Source organism: Neovison vison, chromosome 14, assembly GCF_020171115.1.
Source record: "Neovison vison isolate M4711 chromosome 14, ASM_NN_V1, whole genome shotgun sequence".
In the NCBI taxonomy this organism is placed as follows: domain Eukaryota; kingdom Metazoa; phylum Chordata; class Mammalia; order Carnivora; family Mustelidae; genus Neogale; species Neogale vison.
The window spans coordinates 6,560,174-6,577,142 of record NC_058104.1 but is presented as its reverse complement, the minus strand read 5'-3'; the positions used below and the strand labels follow the sequence as shown (position 1 = coordinate 6,577,142).

The 16,969-nt window shown below is 49.7% G+C and overlaps 1 protein-coding gene across 1 annotated transcript in view; it reads right to left on the bottom strand.

Annotated features, from left to right (window-relative positions):
• CYTH3 (cytohesin 3) overlaps positions 1–16,969 on the bottom strand; it is a 60,175-nt gene that overhangs the window by 19,333 nt on the left and 23,873 nt on the right. Inside the window, exons 3-5 of the mRNA XM_044233986.1 lie at positions 6,670–6,752; positions 5,006–5,070; positions 4,402–4,468 (exon numbers count right to left, since the gene is read on the bottom strand). Of these exons, the coding sequence (XP_044089921.1) occupies positions 4,402–4,468; positions 5,006–5,070; positions 6,670–6,752 (215 nt within the window). The remainder of the gene's footprint in view (positions 1–4,401; positions 4,469–5,005; positions 5,071–6,669; positions 6,753–16,969) is intronic.

The window sequence follows — 16,969 nt, the reverse complement described above, 5'->3', positions numbered from 1 at the left end:
GACCCTTGAACAACGCAGGGGGTATGGGGGTATGGGTCCTCATATCCGCCCCCCATCGAAAGTCTGCATTTAACTTCTGACTCCCCCAAAACCTAACTAATAGCCCACTACTGACCGGAAGCCTGACACATTACGTGAGCAGTCAATTAACACATTTCATATGTTATATACTCTATTCTTATAATAGTATCACAATATTACAGTAACATTCTTACAACAGTCAGATGGAGAAAAGAAAATGTTAGTAAGAAAATTTAAGGAAGAGAAAATACATTTCCAGTACTGTACTGTATGTACTGAAAAAAAAAAAATCCCACGGTTAAGTGGACTCTTCCAGCTCAACCCCAGCGCTGCTCCAGGGTCAACTGTACTGAGGTAATCTGGGATTTGAAATTTTTTTTAAAGATCTTATTTATTTATTTGAGAGAGAGAATGACAACACGAGAAGGGGGAGGGCCAGAGGGAGACGTTCTGCAGGGAGCAGGACTTGATCTTGGCACTTCAGGATCATGATGGGAGCCGAAGGCAGATGCTTAACTGACTGAGCCATCCAGGTGCCTCTAGGACTTTAATTTTTAAAATATTCTTTCAACAATCAAGCTCTCCTTTAGACTTGACCGACGTTCCAGTGGTTTAATCCCGCATCCTGGATTCCTGTCCTGTTTACAGACGCCCTGCTCCAAACACGATTTCTAAGCTCAGGGAACCTGTCAGCAGCTCCCTCTGTGAGTCCTTGCACATCTGTAATGTCTTCACGTGCTTCCTCACACGGGTGACAGCTGTGATTCAGAATGCTGGCTTTTTAAATTTTATTTGGTTTTTTGCACGTCTACACCAGCCTCTCCAGAACTCTGGGTTTTAAATCACGCTTCCTTAGACCTTGGAAAAAAGTTTCCCTTTGTCTTTGATCCAGTGTTCCTGTTGTGATCCTGGTTTCTTCTTAGGTGATCTGGTCTTTCTTCCCTGGAAAGTCAGAGAGTTTCTCTTTATCCATAAGTTTTCTGGTATTTTCCTGGATATTTCTATGGATCAGTGTCTGAAAATTTTATCCCAGTTGGCATTTGGTGAGCCCTTTGATTTTGAGGATTTTGTCTTCATCTAGCTCTGAAATACTCCAGGATTTCACCCTCCAATCTGTCTTCTATTCTCTCTTCCTGGGACTTTTGTTCGATGAACTCAGTGGCCAGACCTGCCTCCCGCCGTCTCACGGCTCTCCGCAGAGCAACGGAGAACAGGAGAGCCTCGATCTGCCCTGCCGTGGGCCCACGCCAGACCGGCGCGGTGGGTTTTCACAGGGAGCTGGCTCTTCGCTTCCGCGCGTCTTTTCCACAACTCCCCTTCCCTGCACCAAGGATAAGCCTCCACCCCATCATCTCTGATGAGCTTTATAATATACAAAACACCCTACTTTCAACGATTCCTCCTGTGTTAGCTCTGTGGCATTTCATGTCTCTTTCACAGGGTCAAGCAGCTCATATATTTGGTGATTCCTGGTTGGGTGATGATTACCTTTGTATTTCCGATTCTCTGGTAGCATAACTGAACCCCGTTTGCTTCTGGAGCAGGTGATGCGGCCAGCTGGGGTGCTCAGAAGCTGGTTTCTGGGAGCGGATGTTTCTCTTCCTCCTCCTCCTCCTCGGTGAGGCCAGCAGAGAAGAGACATCTGCGTCTCCCACCTGGGGGCACACACAGCTGCTCGGCACAAGCTCAGCCGAGGGTAAACAGTCTGGATGTCCCTTCTGCGGCCCCACACCGCACACGTGCTGCCCGAGGGAGCGGAGCCCCTGACGTGGCTGTCCCTTCCAGAGTAAATCTTTCCTGAGTGTCCTCTGGGCCACCACTCATCACCTCACCTTCCAGGGTTCCCTCAATTTCTAGTCGACTGGGTGAACTCCTGCTTGTTACAGATTCGTAGGTTCTATTTTTGAAGGCATTTCTAGGAAGCTGGGAATGACAGAGAGAGGCTGTAGGATGCTTCCAGCTTCCCTGAATCAACCTTTCCTCTTCCTCATTTTTAACCCCAAGTGCTGCCTGGGTATCTCATGTACCTACAGAAGCAGAAGCTCCCGTCCAGAATGTCACCACTCTGTGACTTCAAATATTTCCTGCTGGCCTGAAAGTCTCTGATGCGAGCCCGTTTCGCACCGCACGTGAGAACGCCCCGTGCTGTTTTGGACTGAATGCGTCTCCCACAGATCTCTATCTTGAAGCTCTAACCCCCAGTGTGACGGTGTTAGAAGCTGGGCCCTGGGAGGCAGTTAGGGTCAGATGGGGCCATCTGGGCGGGGCTGCGAGCTCATGGAACCAGGGCCCTTTTAAAAAGAGACACCAGGGGGCGCTCTCCTGCCTCTTCTCTGCCAGTTGGGGACTCTGTGAGGAGCGCGCTCCCCAGAACCCAGCCATGCTGGCAGCCTGAGCTCGGACTTCCAGCCTCCAGAAGGATCGAAAAGGCAATGTCTAGTGCTTAAGCCACCAGTCTATGGTATTTTGTTACAGCGGCCAAAGTGTCATCATCATCTAGAAGACGAGGGAATTCTCATTATTTTTCCCCAGCAAAAGGCCATGTGCAGGCTAAATTTGTAAATAATTACCAATAAATTCTTGGGTAGAACGAATAATCAATATCTTAAAAACCTCTCAGGTGGAGGGGTATACAGGCAGAACGAAGCCCGCGGAGCAGCCGGCCACAGCCCAGGCAAAGGCAGGTAACTCGGCTGCTGTGTGGAGAGATCCCGCAGGGCTGGACTCCTGGGGGTGCCGCCTAACCAGCCCCAGGGTCCCACAGGAGCCCCGCGAAGTGCGGTGGTCACAGGCCCGAGTCTGAGGCGGATTCCTCGCTCGGGACACTGGGCACGTCTGAGAAGCTCTGTGCCTCATTTCCGCCACCTGCGCCCCAGGCATGACCACGGAGCCCACCCAGCGAGGTCCGGTGTGCCGACTCCAGGCCTTCGTCAGCGGTTCCTGACACGCGGCAAGTTCTCAGGAAGCGTGAGCCGGCCCTCCCGACCGCACTGCTCGGTGGACACCGGTGAGCGCAGAACCAGCGGACAGGCTGGCGCTGAGCGGAGGGGTGCATCCCCGAAACACCAGTGTGTCTGCACGCTGCGTGGGGAGGCCGTGGACGTTCCCAAGGTGCTATCCCGCACTGCACCATATAACTGAAGGTCCGGCTTTCAAAACAGTATCCCCCCCCCCACTCCCACCCCCCATCCCGCGAAGCGCCTCTTGAGACGCCGCCAGTGCCTATCCGATCTGCTGATTAAGCCAACTCTGTCGACTCAGCTCCTCCAGAAAGGAAAAACAACAACAACAAAACGCTTCTCACTCCAAATCTCATCATTACCAAATTCACAGAATCCTTCTGGAGCGCGCTGCATTCCAATCTGGGGCTGCGGATGCCCCTACGCAGAGAGTCAGGAAGCGACAGGAAGCGCGCAGAGCCCGGACACCAGCTGAACAAAGCCCGGCCTCCGGCGCCATGAGGCCTAGGAGCAGCCACGCCGGCGAGCCATTTCTTTACGTACCATTTGCAACCGCGCTTGCGCCTGGAAACGCAAGTGTGCAGACCTCACACCTTGCACAGTGCAGTCCTTGCAATCGACATTTGCTGAACGAACAAATCTTAATTAGCACAGAGGCTCAATGCCAAAAATAAATAAGTAAAATGCCAAGGAAGGTGTGTGATGTGACTGCCACCTCAAGAGCATGGCGGAATGAAGTCAGCTGTGCGGGGACATGGTGCTCCTCTCCGGGACCACGAGCCCAGGTGGCTGGCCCAGCTCCACTCTTCTGTCTCAGAACCAAATGGTCCCGCGGCCGGGCCCAGCATTCCAGAAAGCGTTTACAGGCTCCGCTGCGTCTTCTGCTTCAACCTCAAAGACACGCCCCTACGTGTTGCAGGTTTCATTATTTTCGGGCATTTTGCTAGCAAATCCAACTCAAGGGAAGACCTGGTGCCGGCTTCAGTCGGAGAGCGCCCTGGCCCTTCACGTGCACATCTGCTCTCGAAGGTGAATGGAAGGAGCAAAGTCCCTGGACTTGGACCACTTAACCCCTGAGCAGACACGCAGGGTGCAGCCCTGTCCAACGGTCCCCGGGGCCGCGCTGCAGCGGGAGGACACGCGGCTCAGCCTGGCCCCACTGAGGGCCTCCCCACGCCTGCTGCTGCCGGGGCCTGGCCTCACCTGGAGCCTCACACCCAAAGAATGGTCTTCGGGTCCAGGGACAAGGGCGACGGATGCCTGTGCTTCACCCCACTCGCCGACAGCCCCTACACACCAGTTTAACTCCCACTCTCAGTATCTACGAGGGGGCATGACCGCCTCCGTCCAGAGTGGGAGCCGATCAAACCGGTGACTCCCGCAACCTCTCGCAAGCCAGAGCACTGGCAGGTCCACTTACCTTTTTGGGATCCATGTTGAATTTCTTCCTCCCCATAGCTATCTGCTTGTTCCTCTGGGTAGTTTTGCTACACATTTCAAACAGTTAAGAAATCGTTAGCGAATGAACATTTGCACTGAGCGCACGAGGGCACGCAGCCTCCCCGGCCAGCCCCTCAGTGCAGAAGACCACCCGGGCTCCCCTGCCCTCGCTACCCCCCACCCCGGCCCCTCTACCCCCCACCGCAGAGGCAGAGGCGGCATGCGTGGCTGCCAGGCTCTTCCCTATTCCCTTGACTCCTGCTTCAGAAAAAGCTGACAACGACAAAGAGCGATTTAAGGAGAGCACCGTCCCCTGCTGTACAGAGAGGCGCTTCTTCCCAGGCTAACTCGGAGGGGCCTGTGCTTCCAGGGAAGGGAGAGGAGACCCGCGGACCCCGGGGTAGCACCCGACTCCTCCGCAGAGAGCAGGAAGGGGTGAGCGGTGGAGAGCCGAGGCACCAGCCGCCCCCCAACGGCTGCCCCACTTCATGACCCCAACCGTCCTGCCCCGGCTATGGTCACCCGGCAGCGGGGGCGGGGAGAGAAGAGGTTAGTAGCTCAGCGGTGTGGCGCCGACTGTTTACCTCTCCTCCACTGAAGTCAGATTGTCAATCTCAGTCATCACTTCAGCGATTTCATATTTCAGCCTCTGCCAAAAAAGCAGACCGACATTTGTAGGGGGGGCTCTCTACCGACCCCCTCCGAGACTCAGACAAAGTTCAGTTTCCCGGATAGGAGCTTTCCCTGAAGCCTCAGGTGGATGTCCCGGGGACAGAAACACCAGTACTTTCCATCCAGTCGGAGGGACCCCAACTCAGGAGAAAGCACAATTCTCATCTGTCCACCTGTCACCAGAACAAGCTCGGACGGGTCACCGGGGCAGGTTCTAGACTGTGTGTAAAACACAACCGCAAAGGGAAGCAGGGAGCCCTCAGCTAGCTCACTGCGGCTGTTCAGTCCCTGCCCCCACCACCGGCCCCAGCCACCCCCCCCCACCCCCACCTTCTTCACAGCCATGGTCTCCCTCTCCTCTGGGGAAAGACCAGGGCCAAGGTGCTGAGACCAGGTCAGGTCCCAAGCCACCAGTCTGTGCCCGAGACTGAGCACCATGGACAGAGCCCAGGAGGCCCTCAGCAGAATGCCCCGAACTCACTGGGGGCGCTCGGACCTACCAAGGACACCAGAAGGGACAGGCTCCCGTGTTCCCCCGCGGGGCTCCACCACTCACTACCTGAGAGACCTTCGGCAACCCTCTTAACCCCTCTGGGCCTCAGTGTTCTCAACTCGAAGATGCGGTCACTAGGGCGACCTGGGCCTCCACAGGCGCTCTTCTTGCTAATGTCCAACTAGGACCACGAGCCTTAAAATACATCCTTATTCTCCGAGCAAAATGCCCATTCTGGGGAACAGTGATTTTTACATGAATGAAGGGTAACCTTACAAGAAAAAGTCCCACAAATTACCTTTCAAACACAAGGCAATGTGTACTTGGGACACTTACTTGGTTCGCCAAGGAAGTGGAGACCTCAGATGCGGGCTGAGGAGGGACGAGCCTTGCTCCAGCAGCACGTGGCTGCGGGGCCACACTCGCTCTGGCCTGGTGATGCTGAGGACGCTTCCCGACAAAGAGCCACACACCCGACTCACGCGCCCACAGAAGCCCCACGTACAAGCAGGCCTAGTCTCTTGAGTCCCTCCCGCCACGGTCGCAGACACTGCGACCCTCAGGGGTGGTGTGGCGCCGCTGCTTCTCTGGGGAGGCCCTGCCACCACGGGCTCCGAGGACACAGACACTGGCAAGCGTGGCGTTTGCCCACGTCCCATCGTCCTGCTCCCACCAGCCCGAGGGTGCGCGGGGGCCCGGCCAGACCCCGAGACAAGTCTGTAAGTTCATTCAGAGCCTATCCGCACGCCAGGCGGACTCTAGTGCCTGGGATTTTGGCACATGAATGGGGACTTATTCAACCTGAGAGAACACACGTTTGGGGACTGCAGACGTCTATACGCGCCCTTTGTGACCCTGGAGTCACGCGTCGCTTACCAGAGACTCCAGCTCCGTGGCCTCTCGACGTGTACCCGAGGCCACCCTGCCCGGCGAGGCCCATCTGCTTTACCAACGTGGGGAACCCTCTCGCTCCCTTCACGCGTTAGCGCACAGACACAGGAGATGCCTAGTCTTCTCCTTTTCATGAAGCTACCTGATTATTTTACCTAAAACCTAAAACAGGGGAGTTTTCGGTTTGTTTACCTCAATGTCATCAATAAGTTCCTTTTTTCTTCGACGAATGTCTAAGAGTTCCTCTCTCTCTTCTAAGGAGAGGTCTTCGGGCACTGGAAGGAAAAAAAAATAAAAATCAAACAGTTAGACTAGTACCGGTCTGGAGCTCAGGTTGGCAACAGCGAGTGAGGATGGAGACGGGCGTACCCCAGGCCAGCAGGTCCGGAGCCGTCGAGCCCCGCGGGAGCCCCAGCACGTAGACCCCGTGTAACACGCTCGTAGCGGCCTTGTTCGTATCCAAGTATCCGCCAACCACCCAAATATCCACAAATGGTAAATCAATTGCGGGAGACTTCTAAAACAGAATCCCACGCAGTAACAAAAAATGGATGAACTCTGTCTATCCGCACAGACGAGCCTCCCAGAACAGGGACGGGGAACGCAGAGCTGACAGCACGGCTCACACAGACAGGCCGACGCGTGCTGCGCGACATACGTCCGTTATCCTTGGGCACAAACTGAAGCCAAATCCCCGCTTATCATCACACATGCTTCCGACCAGCTTCAAGTGGAACAAAGGCTTAAATGCAAAGGCAACACCACAATTTTTTAGAATAGGGGAGAACGTGTATCCAGCTTCAGAGTAGGAAAGGATTTCTTAAATAATATAGAAAAAATGTAAATCCCAAATAAAGATATCAATAAATTCACTATTAAAACTAAAACCCTTTGGTCACCAAAATTCCACACCATGAAGTAGAGAGTTAAGCCAAACACCATCAAAGGGTTGGTATCCAGAATATAGAACTCTGACAAAAAAGGGGCAGAGAATTTAAAACCAAGAGTAGTAAATGGGCAAAAGCCTTGAACAGCCACAAAATTGAAAAGGGATCAACGGACGTGTGAAAAGATATCAGCTCTCTTAACCCTCGGGGAAATGCAAATTCAAATCTCAGGAGAGACCTTTATTAAATACTTCTTTTTTTTTTTTTTTAAGATTTTATTTATTTGTCAGAGAGAGAGAGAGCCAGAGCGAGCACAGGCAGAGTGGCAGACAGAGCCAGAGGGAGAAGCAGGCTCCCTGTGGAGCAAGGAGCCCGATGTGGGACTCGATCCCAGGACGCTGGGATCATGACCTGAGCCGAAGGCAGCTGCTTAACCCACTGAGCCACCCAGGCGTCCCGGGAGAGACTTTATTAAGAGCTCTCCTATGGCGGCAGAGCTCCCTGGAACCACAGGAAGGCGAATTCTTAAAACTCAAAAACCCTAAGGACAAAGATAATGGGAAAAACGAAACATGTTTTGAAGCTAGTGACCAGCAGTGACTTGCTTAACCCAGGTGAGCAAGAAGAATCTGAAGCCAGAGGTGGAGTCGGAGGCCACCAAGGCATCACCTGACTCCTCAAGTGTCCAAGAGCTTGGGGACTGGAGCCAGCAGGTCAGGCTGGGGGCGGGCGGGGAAGACGAGTGAGCTGCGGAGAGGACCGGACGGGGCCTTGTGAGACTGCGGGACCCCTGCATCTCCTGCAGCTCCACAGAAGACTGCTCATCTCCGAGTCAGTCAGGACGCCCAGGGTCACCCCACACACGAGAGCGCACCATGCCAACGAGCAGGGACGCGAGCAGGGATGACGCCCCCGTCCCCAACACCACCTGTCCCCTCCCCACGGGACCCCCGGATACTAGCAACCGCTCTCACCAACCTGCACCATCCTGGGCTGGAGGCAGGAGGCTGTTCTCTGCAGAATCAGACCAGCTTTAGATGCAAAGAGACTTGGTTTGGGGGGCTGGTCCACCAGCAACCAGCACCCCTAGATCACCCCACAGAGAAACCGGCCAACAAGGACTCCTGACACACTCAGAGCTCCCAGTAACCTCCAGCCCCGCACTGTCCTGGGCTCAGCCTCCAACATGCAGGACAAATACCAGAACAGACACACAGAGGTCACGGTGGTTACACCTTGGGGAGCAAGACACGTGGGAAGCCAGGGGACGCTCATCTCCCCTGATGGCGGCCCTGCGGAGCCACGGACTGATGCGTACATGACTGAGACATGTAAAAACCTGAAAAAACACACGCATGTCCCAATCACCCAACGGCGGGGGTGGGGAGAGAAAGGGGGAGGGAGAGGGAGGCAGGAGAAGTCTGCTCAGAGTGGAAACTGGCATCACCACTTTGGAAAACCATTTGGTGCTGTCTGTCCCTACCGAAGATGCCCATGCGATAGGCCGGTGCTCGTCTTACCCCTGGGTGTATATACACTACATTCTCGGTCGCTGCAACAGGAGATACTTATGGTAATGTCAAAGAAGCTCTCTCTGTAGAAGAAGAGAGAAGATGGAAAGATACACTACGTTCAGGCAAGAGACTCCTGAACCTTGGTAAAAACACATCACACACAAGCACAAACAAAGAGATCATCTCAAGAAAATAATACGGAGATGAACACTATCAATTTCAGAAACAAAAAAAAATTAAACTATGTTGTTTGGGAATACAAATATATACACAGTGATGCATTAAAGACAATCGCTGGAAAAATAAATACGGAATTCAAAGCAGTATGACTTCTTACGAGGCAAGAAAGGGATACACAGGACACTTCAAAAGGAGCAGTTTATGCTCCAAAAGAACGCTCTTTTGAGAACAAATACTCATCTTGCTCTCAAATAAAAATTTAATTTCTAAATCTTTAATGAAAACATTTTGTAAAAAGCAGCCAGGCAAAGCTCCTGGCCCTTGAGTGACCGTCCAGACTCCATCCTTCCATGGAGTAGTTAAGACAACCCTGAGAATTAAAGCAGAGAGAGATCCTTTTCTTTTTTTTTTTTTTAAGATTTTATTTATTTATTTGACAGAGAGAGACACAGCGAGAGAGGGAATATAAGCAGGGGAAGTGGGAGAGGGAGACGCAGGCTTCCCACCAGGCAGGGAGCCCGATACCTCGATCCCAGGACCCTGGGATCAGGACCTGAGCCTAAGGCAGAGGCTTAACCCGATGAGCCACCCAGGCCCCGGGGAAAGATCTTGTCTTATGCAGGATGAGACCCAGTGTATTAGTCATTAAAACCAACGGTCAAGGGCAAAGAAGCAAAACCACTGGCCAGATCCCCCTCCCTCAATAAGCCACAGAGAGTTCTTATTTTCGGTTTTCTTCTGCTCAGCTCTCCACGCAGAGAGAGGAAAATAAGACTGCAAGGCGAGGGCGGTTACGCCATCCTCAACAGACATGTTCCTTTCTTTTCAGAGTCCACCGCCGGCCCCGAGCTTGAGGAGGGCTGGCTGAGAGCACACGGGGATGACCTGACCCTAGACCTTCAAGCTTGTACCCACACCCTTCCACTCTCCACGGACGCGCACCTTCTCCTGTCCCGGAAGGCCCCACGGGGTTAAACAGATCAAGCACTGCCCATCGACTCTGACAGCACTTCCGACCAGATTTTGCTGGTCTAAAAGAAAGAAACGTTTTGTAAGGTGGGATGAGGTGTAGAATACTGTTCTTATTCTCAAGCTTCATGCGGTTCCACTTAAGGGCTGTAATGATACTATGTACTTTAAATACTTCCGCAAATAAATAAATAAATAAATAAATTGAGCGAATGACAGCAATCGTTAAGCCTGTATGACAGACTGGTGGTATCCATCGTCCGTTTCATCTTCTAAGGGTTTGAGGTCCTTCACAGCAGAGAGTAAAAAGGAAAGTTCTGGTATTCACTGGCCAGTAGCATCTCTTACGGTCCCTGGCTACTGGGGCATTCGGCTGAAGTATGAACAGGAAAGCGTGGGACGCTCCCTCGTGCATTACCAAGAATCAAGAAGTAAGAGGAACAGAAATACGTGATAAAATACTAGACCGAGGGCGCCTGGGTGGCTCAGTGGGTTAGGCCGCTGCCTTCGGCTCAGGTCATGATCTCAGGGTCCTGGGATCGAGGCCCGCATCGGGCTCTCTGCTCAGCAGGGAGCCTGCTTCCTCCTCTCTCTCTGCCTGCCTCTCTGCCTGCTTGTGACCTCTCTCTCTGTCAAATAAATAAATAAAAAACCTTTAAAAAAAAAAAATACTAGACCGATCTGTGCCCAGATCCTGTCACTTAACTACCTCACTATCCTACACGCCTTCTCCTGACACCCAAGATGTGCAGTGAAAACCGACATTCAGCTCTGGCTCCGGCTGTTGGAGGGGTGAGTTCCAGCAGCATCTCTGCATCCAAAATAACTCCGCAGCCGCAGAATCTGCTGACACGCAGGTGCTCACCCGCCCGGGGCAGTGCACAGAGCAGGCGTCTTTGGTTTCGCAGCACCCGGGGCGGCGGAAGAGTTTGCATCCGCTGCCTGACGTCACCATCATTTTGTCCTGCTGACACCGTTAGGTAGGATCAAACAGAAAAGTCTCACGGTTGATTTTTTTTTCCCCTCCTCAAAAAGCTGGTCCTATTGAACTGAAAACCTAATCCGTGGATAGACACACACACACACACACACACACACACACACACACACGATAAAATTTTCCCTTCCAGCCTCAATAAAACCCGTCTCTTAAAAAAAATAAAAATAAAAAATAAGCAAATTAGGGGTTAGGCAGAGGGTTCTGGGATTGAGTCCTGCACTGGGTTCCCTGGTCAGGGGGGAGACTGCTTCTCCCTCTCCCTCTGCCTGCTGCTCCCCCTGTTTGCTCTCTCTCTCTCTCTGACAAATAAATAATCTTAAAAAAAAAAAAAAGGCAAATTGGAGCACCTGGGTGGCTCAGTCATTAGGTGTCTACCTTCAGCTCAGGTCATGATCCCACTACCCTGGGATCGAGCCCCGCATTGGGCTCTCTGCTACTGGGAAACCTGCTTCTCCCTCTCCCACTCCCCCTGCTTGTGTTCCCTCTCTCACTGTGTCTCTCTCTGTCAAATAAATAAAATTTTTTTTAAAAAGGCAAATTAACTGGAAATTACTGGCAAAATTCAGTGAAGTCACTTTACAGTTGAACGCGCCTATCATGTGCTTCCAAATGTAATCCCGACTTCCCAGAGACAGAGCAAGGCCCTTCACCACCCGGGCCTCAGTTCCCCGCCCGCAGAATGCCAGGAAGGCTGGAAGGACTCCAGGACTGGATCATCACTGCAAGCTCCAAAGCAGAATGAGTCTTTTAGCCACGGAGGAGCAGGTGTGGTTTCAGCAAATATAAGTATTTTCACAAAGGAAAGGCTATGGGAAAAGAAGGCAAAAATTCCCCATCTTAGTACAAAAATGCTCCAGTGACGTTTCCTTGGGAGCATCAGGGGCAAATTCAGGGAATTTGGGCTAGGTTCTGGCCTTTCTCCTGCTCTAGTCGACACAGACAGAGATCAGCAAAACCACAGGTGGTGAGATGTTATGTTCTGGGTTCAGGACTGTCTGAACTTAATTGAAGTAGGAAAGTGAGATCTTCCGCTTCCAGCCAAGATGGAGTTAACAGCGACTAGATTTACCTCCTGCCTAAAATGGCTCTGCAAAGAACCCAGACCCAATTCTACACCCTGCAAAATATCTTTCAGAAGTGACGGGGAGGAGTCCCTGGGTGGCTCAGTCAGTTAAGTATCCGGCTCTCGATTTCAGCTCCGGTGATGATCTCATGGCTGTGAGATCAAGCCCGGATTGGACTCTGCTCTGGAAATGGAGCCTGCTTAAGAGTCTCTCTCTGGGACATTTGGGTGGGCCAGTTAGGCAGCGGGCTCCGCTCTCGACTTCAGCTTGGGTCATGATCTCAGGATTCTGGGATTGAGCCCGATGTCAGGCTCCACACTCAATGGGGAGTCTGCTTAGGATTCTCTCTCTCCCTCTGACCCCTTCCCCCACTCATGCTCTCTCTCTAAAAATAAGAAATTTTTTCCAAAGATTTTATTTATTTATTTGACAGACAGAGATCACAATAGGCAGAGGCAGGCAGAGAGGGAGGAAGGGAAGCAGGCTTCCTGCCAAGCAGAGAGCCTGATGCGGGGCTCGATCCCAGGACCCTGAGATCATGACCTGGGCTGAAGGCAGAGGCTTAACCCACTGAGCCACCCAGGTGCCTAAAAATAAGTAAATTTTTAAAGAAAGATTCTCTATCTCCCTCTCCCTCTGCCCTTCCTGCTTCCCTCACTATTAAAAAAAGGGGGGGGGAGAACAAACACATTTTCAGACATAAAAAACTTGAAAGAATTCAAGAAATGCGAAAGTCCTTCAGGCAGGAGGGAAAAAAAAAAAACTATAGCAGATGAAAATCTGTATCTCCATAAAAGAACAGAGTACTATTAATGGTAACTATGTGAGTAAACACTGTTCCCTCATGATGTGAGTGAGTCTCTTTAAGATTTATTGTTACTGTTAAAAGCAAAAATAATGACAAATGTGTTAGGTTAATTTCTCCCTGGGAGGGGAGAAATCAAAGTACAGTGATTTAAGGTCCTCATCATCATAGATGTAAAGTGGCATAATATCATTTCAGGGTAGACTGATAAATTAAAGCTATATGGTATCTTACAACCACCACTATTTAAAAACTATGAAAATAATCCACTGAAATAGAGTAAGCAGTATTACATCAAGAAATTCAGAATCATTACTTTACCAAATTTAATAACATCAAAGACCTCATCGAGTGTAAGACGAATCCTCCATTTCAGAGATGTTAAAATGTGGAAAATTTACAAATCAGAATCAATGAAAATTGGAAGATTATCACACTAAGATGGAAGATTATCACATTAAAATATAAGCAGATGGTATTCTAAAATTATTTTTTAATTTTCAAATTATATTAATAATTCACTTATCTAACATTCCAATCTACTAAGAAGCCGCAATTTGGTTTACTACTATAACTATCTAAGGACTCTTTTTTAAAAACATTTTATTTATTTATTTGACAGAGCAAGAGAGATCAGAGAGGCAGGCAAAGAGAGAGGGGGAAGCAGGCTCCCGGTTGAGCAGAGAGCAGGGCTCAATACCAGGACCCTAAGACCATGACCTGAGCTGACAGCAGAGGCTTAACCTACTGAGCCACCCAGATGCCCCATATCTAAGGACTCTTGCAAACTAATACATACACACACACACACACACACACTTTCTCTCTCCCTCTCTCTCTTCCTTAAAGTGCATCAGTGGCTCTCCAACTTCTTCCAGGCAACAAGAACGGTCCCCAAGTATGAACCACAGGTAGAAACCCTCATTATGTTTTAGTCACAATATGTCCAATGTGGTATCTAATAAATTACCCATTGCACCAAAGTTTGATAAAAAATTGATAAAACAGAATTCAAATAATCACAGGCAGCTAACTCACAACCCCCCATTTTTGGCTACCCAGGCCTCACTGAAAGTGATGTCACTTACCCTTAAATTTTACTGTGATTACTAATCAATACTAACTTTTTTTTTTCCTCATTTGGGTTTTTCGTTGTTTTGGTTTTGCTTTTGTGTTTTAGAGTTTTGGTCCGCTCAGAGATGGACCAGCTCCACGCGGCACACAGGACACGGGCAGAGCCTGGGCTTGGCAACTGGTCCTGCTGACTCATTCCACAGGAATTCTGTACAAGCTGTGGTTTAACCCACATAGAAATAATACCTACCTTGTCACACTAAAAGAACAGGTTAAATTAGCTTGAGTTCCTAGCTACTACTGAAGTGTTGAGATCATACAAAGAAACGAAACGAAGTCTGTGGGCTCCCAGCTGAAACGCCACCACAGGCAGGGCCGCAGACTAGAGATGCCCGTCAACCACCGGCCAACTCACAGAACAGGGGCACAAAACAGACCAATGTTCGTTTTAAGCCATTTACTTTGGAATACTTTGTTATATTATGCAGTAATAAATAACTGATATATTTACAACATACATAAATGGAAAAAAGGACCAAGTTTCAAAACACAGACTCAGAAAAACCCAACTATATGTTCTCTACAAGAGGCACACGCAGAACAGAATCTGTAATGACTGAAGGTGTGAGGGCAGCCAGACGAACCCTAACCAAAGTTGAGTTGCTTCCACTACAGTAACATACGAAATCGAAGACAGTCACTAGATACTGTGGTTCATTTAATTACATGACTAACAAGACTGAATTTGTATGCCACTAACAAAATAGGCTCAAAATACATAAAGCAGATACTGACATATATGTAAAAATTGCATTTTTCCCAAAAAATAAAAAAAGGAAATATACAGATTTGACTAACACAATTCATAGGCTTGCACTAATGGACATAATGTATTTCAACAATTTTAAGGTGCACTTTTTTTTCATATTTTAACATCTTTGAAATCAGCTATGACATATATAGGTCACTGCCTTCTTATCTGTGAATATGCTTCTTATTGCTATAAACATAATTGAACTTAACGTTTCTGTCACACACACAATTTAAGAGCCATCTGATGAAAGGTTATTGCTTGGTTATTGCTTCAAACCTTTCATTGATACCTTCTGGTAGAATCACCAAAGTCACAGCATAAAAACTTCCAGAATTTGAAAAATCCCAAAGACGACAAAGAAGCCCTCTTCTCAGAATGCTGCGTCACCCGTGCCTTCAGTGGCACAGAGAACAAGGCTTTGCAGAAAAGCACAAACACTCTCCATAGAGTAAGCCTGAAGAGTGGGACTCTGTGAAGAAGTTTTGGAAATACCCTGACCAACTTATTTTGGTCATATCTTAATTTTTATATGAATGCACAATGGAAAAGTTTATTTTAAAAAGTTGAAATAAGTTTAAAGCACTCCATCAGTATAAATGAAAAATTCTAAGTGATAAGAAATCATGAAGTCTGGTTCAATTGGCAGCTTTTTTATTCTTAGTGGTACAGAAAATTATGATGCCCCTTACAAGTGATGGAGACGGAGATCCAATCAGATCCCCGTACCTGACGGCTGGGGGACACGCACACACTTTTCGAGGGCACGTGGCACATTCAAGCCAAGTGACTGCGCACTGCGTCAGAACAAGTCAGAACACCTCCCAGCACTGGTACGGTGGATCCAACCTCTGCAGGTGCCTTTCTCTGAAAACTGGACATTACATTCCCAGACTCCTTTACATTTAGGCTGCTAAGGATGAATGGGGCTGAACCCAGATTCTCAGGAGCTCCTCCTCCCACCTTACTCCTGGCTGGCCAGCAAGGATGTGAACATGGAGGGTTTTCTGGAACAGCATTCTCATGCTCGGGCTCCAGCACCCTAGGAACTGTGAGGGCTGCAGGAGCAGCGGCTCCCTGATTCAGCCTCTGGGGGACCATCGCAGCTGGGGACATACCCAGAACCAGTGGTTCCAGGGGTCGCCAGGGAGGCATTCCTTTGGTGACTGCATTCTGGAGACCAAGGCCAGACCCAGGCCAGAGCCCAGGGCTACGGCAAGCACCCAGTTCTCTGGATTACGCGCTCCCCTCCTGCTCCAAATACTTGGCGTGCTTTAGGCTCCCTGCACGGAACTCTTACTGGAAAAAACTGGTATTGTGAAGAGCACATTCTCTGACCACAGAATAATTCTGATAGAAAGAGTAATCAGTGACCAGAAAATTTGTTTGTTTGTTTGGAGAACAAACATTCTAAAGAATGCGCCATTCTTAGAAGCACCCTTCTAAAGACTGCATTGATCCAAGAAGATACAAAGTGACAAAATTCTGAGGTGAGAATAATGAAGAAAGTATCAGTGCCTGTGTGTTAGGAAACCCCGGAGTCACAACTGAAAATGCTTATTTTAGAAAAAAAGCTGAAAATAAGCTAAGCATTCACCCCCAGAGATTGGAAAAAATCACAAGTGTTTAAACCCAAAGGAGAAAATAATACAGAGAAGAAACTCATTCAAAATATGCCTTGAAGCCACTTCAGCAACTCTTCAAAAATAACAACAACAAAACAAAAAACCATGAAGTCTGCACACAACCCTCCAGCCCCTCTCCTGGGTTTTTACCAAGAGCACCAGGACGCAGGTGCACACAGAGTGGAATGTGGATGTCACAGCAGCACTGGGCACAACAGCCACAGAGCAGCAACAACCCAGATGTCCATCTCGAGATGAATGGACCAACCCAGTGTGGACCACCGACACACGGAGTAGTATTCAGCCACAAAAAGGAACGAAGCATGGGTCGGTGCCTGAAAACATTACGCCGAGTAAAAGCAGCCAGCCACAAGAGATTCTACTTCGTAGGACTCCACTGACATGTCCAGAACAGGCCAAGAACAGACAAATCCATCTGCAGTCACAGAAATCGGGAGAACGGTTACTCTGGAAAGCAGAGGAAGGTACTGAATGGGGAAGGGCACAGAAGAGCCTTGTGTGTCACTGCAAACGTTCTAGATTTTGAACTGGGTGGCAGTTAC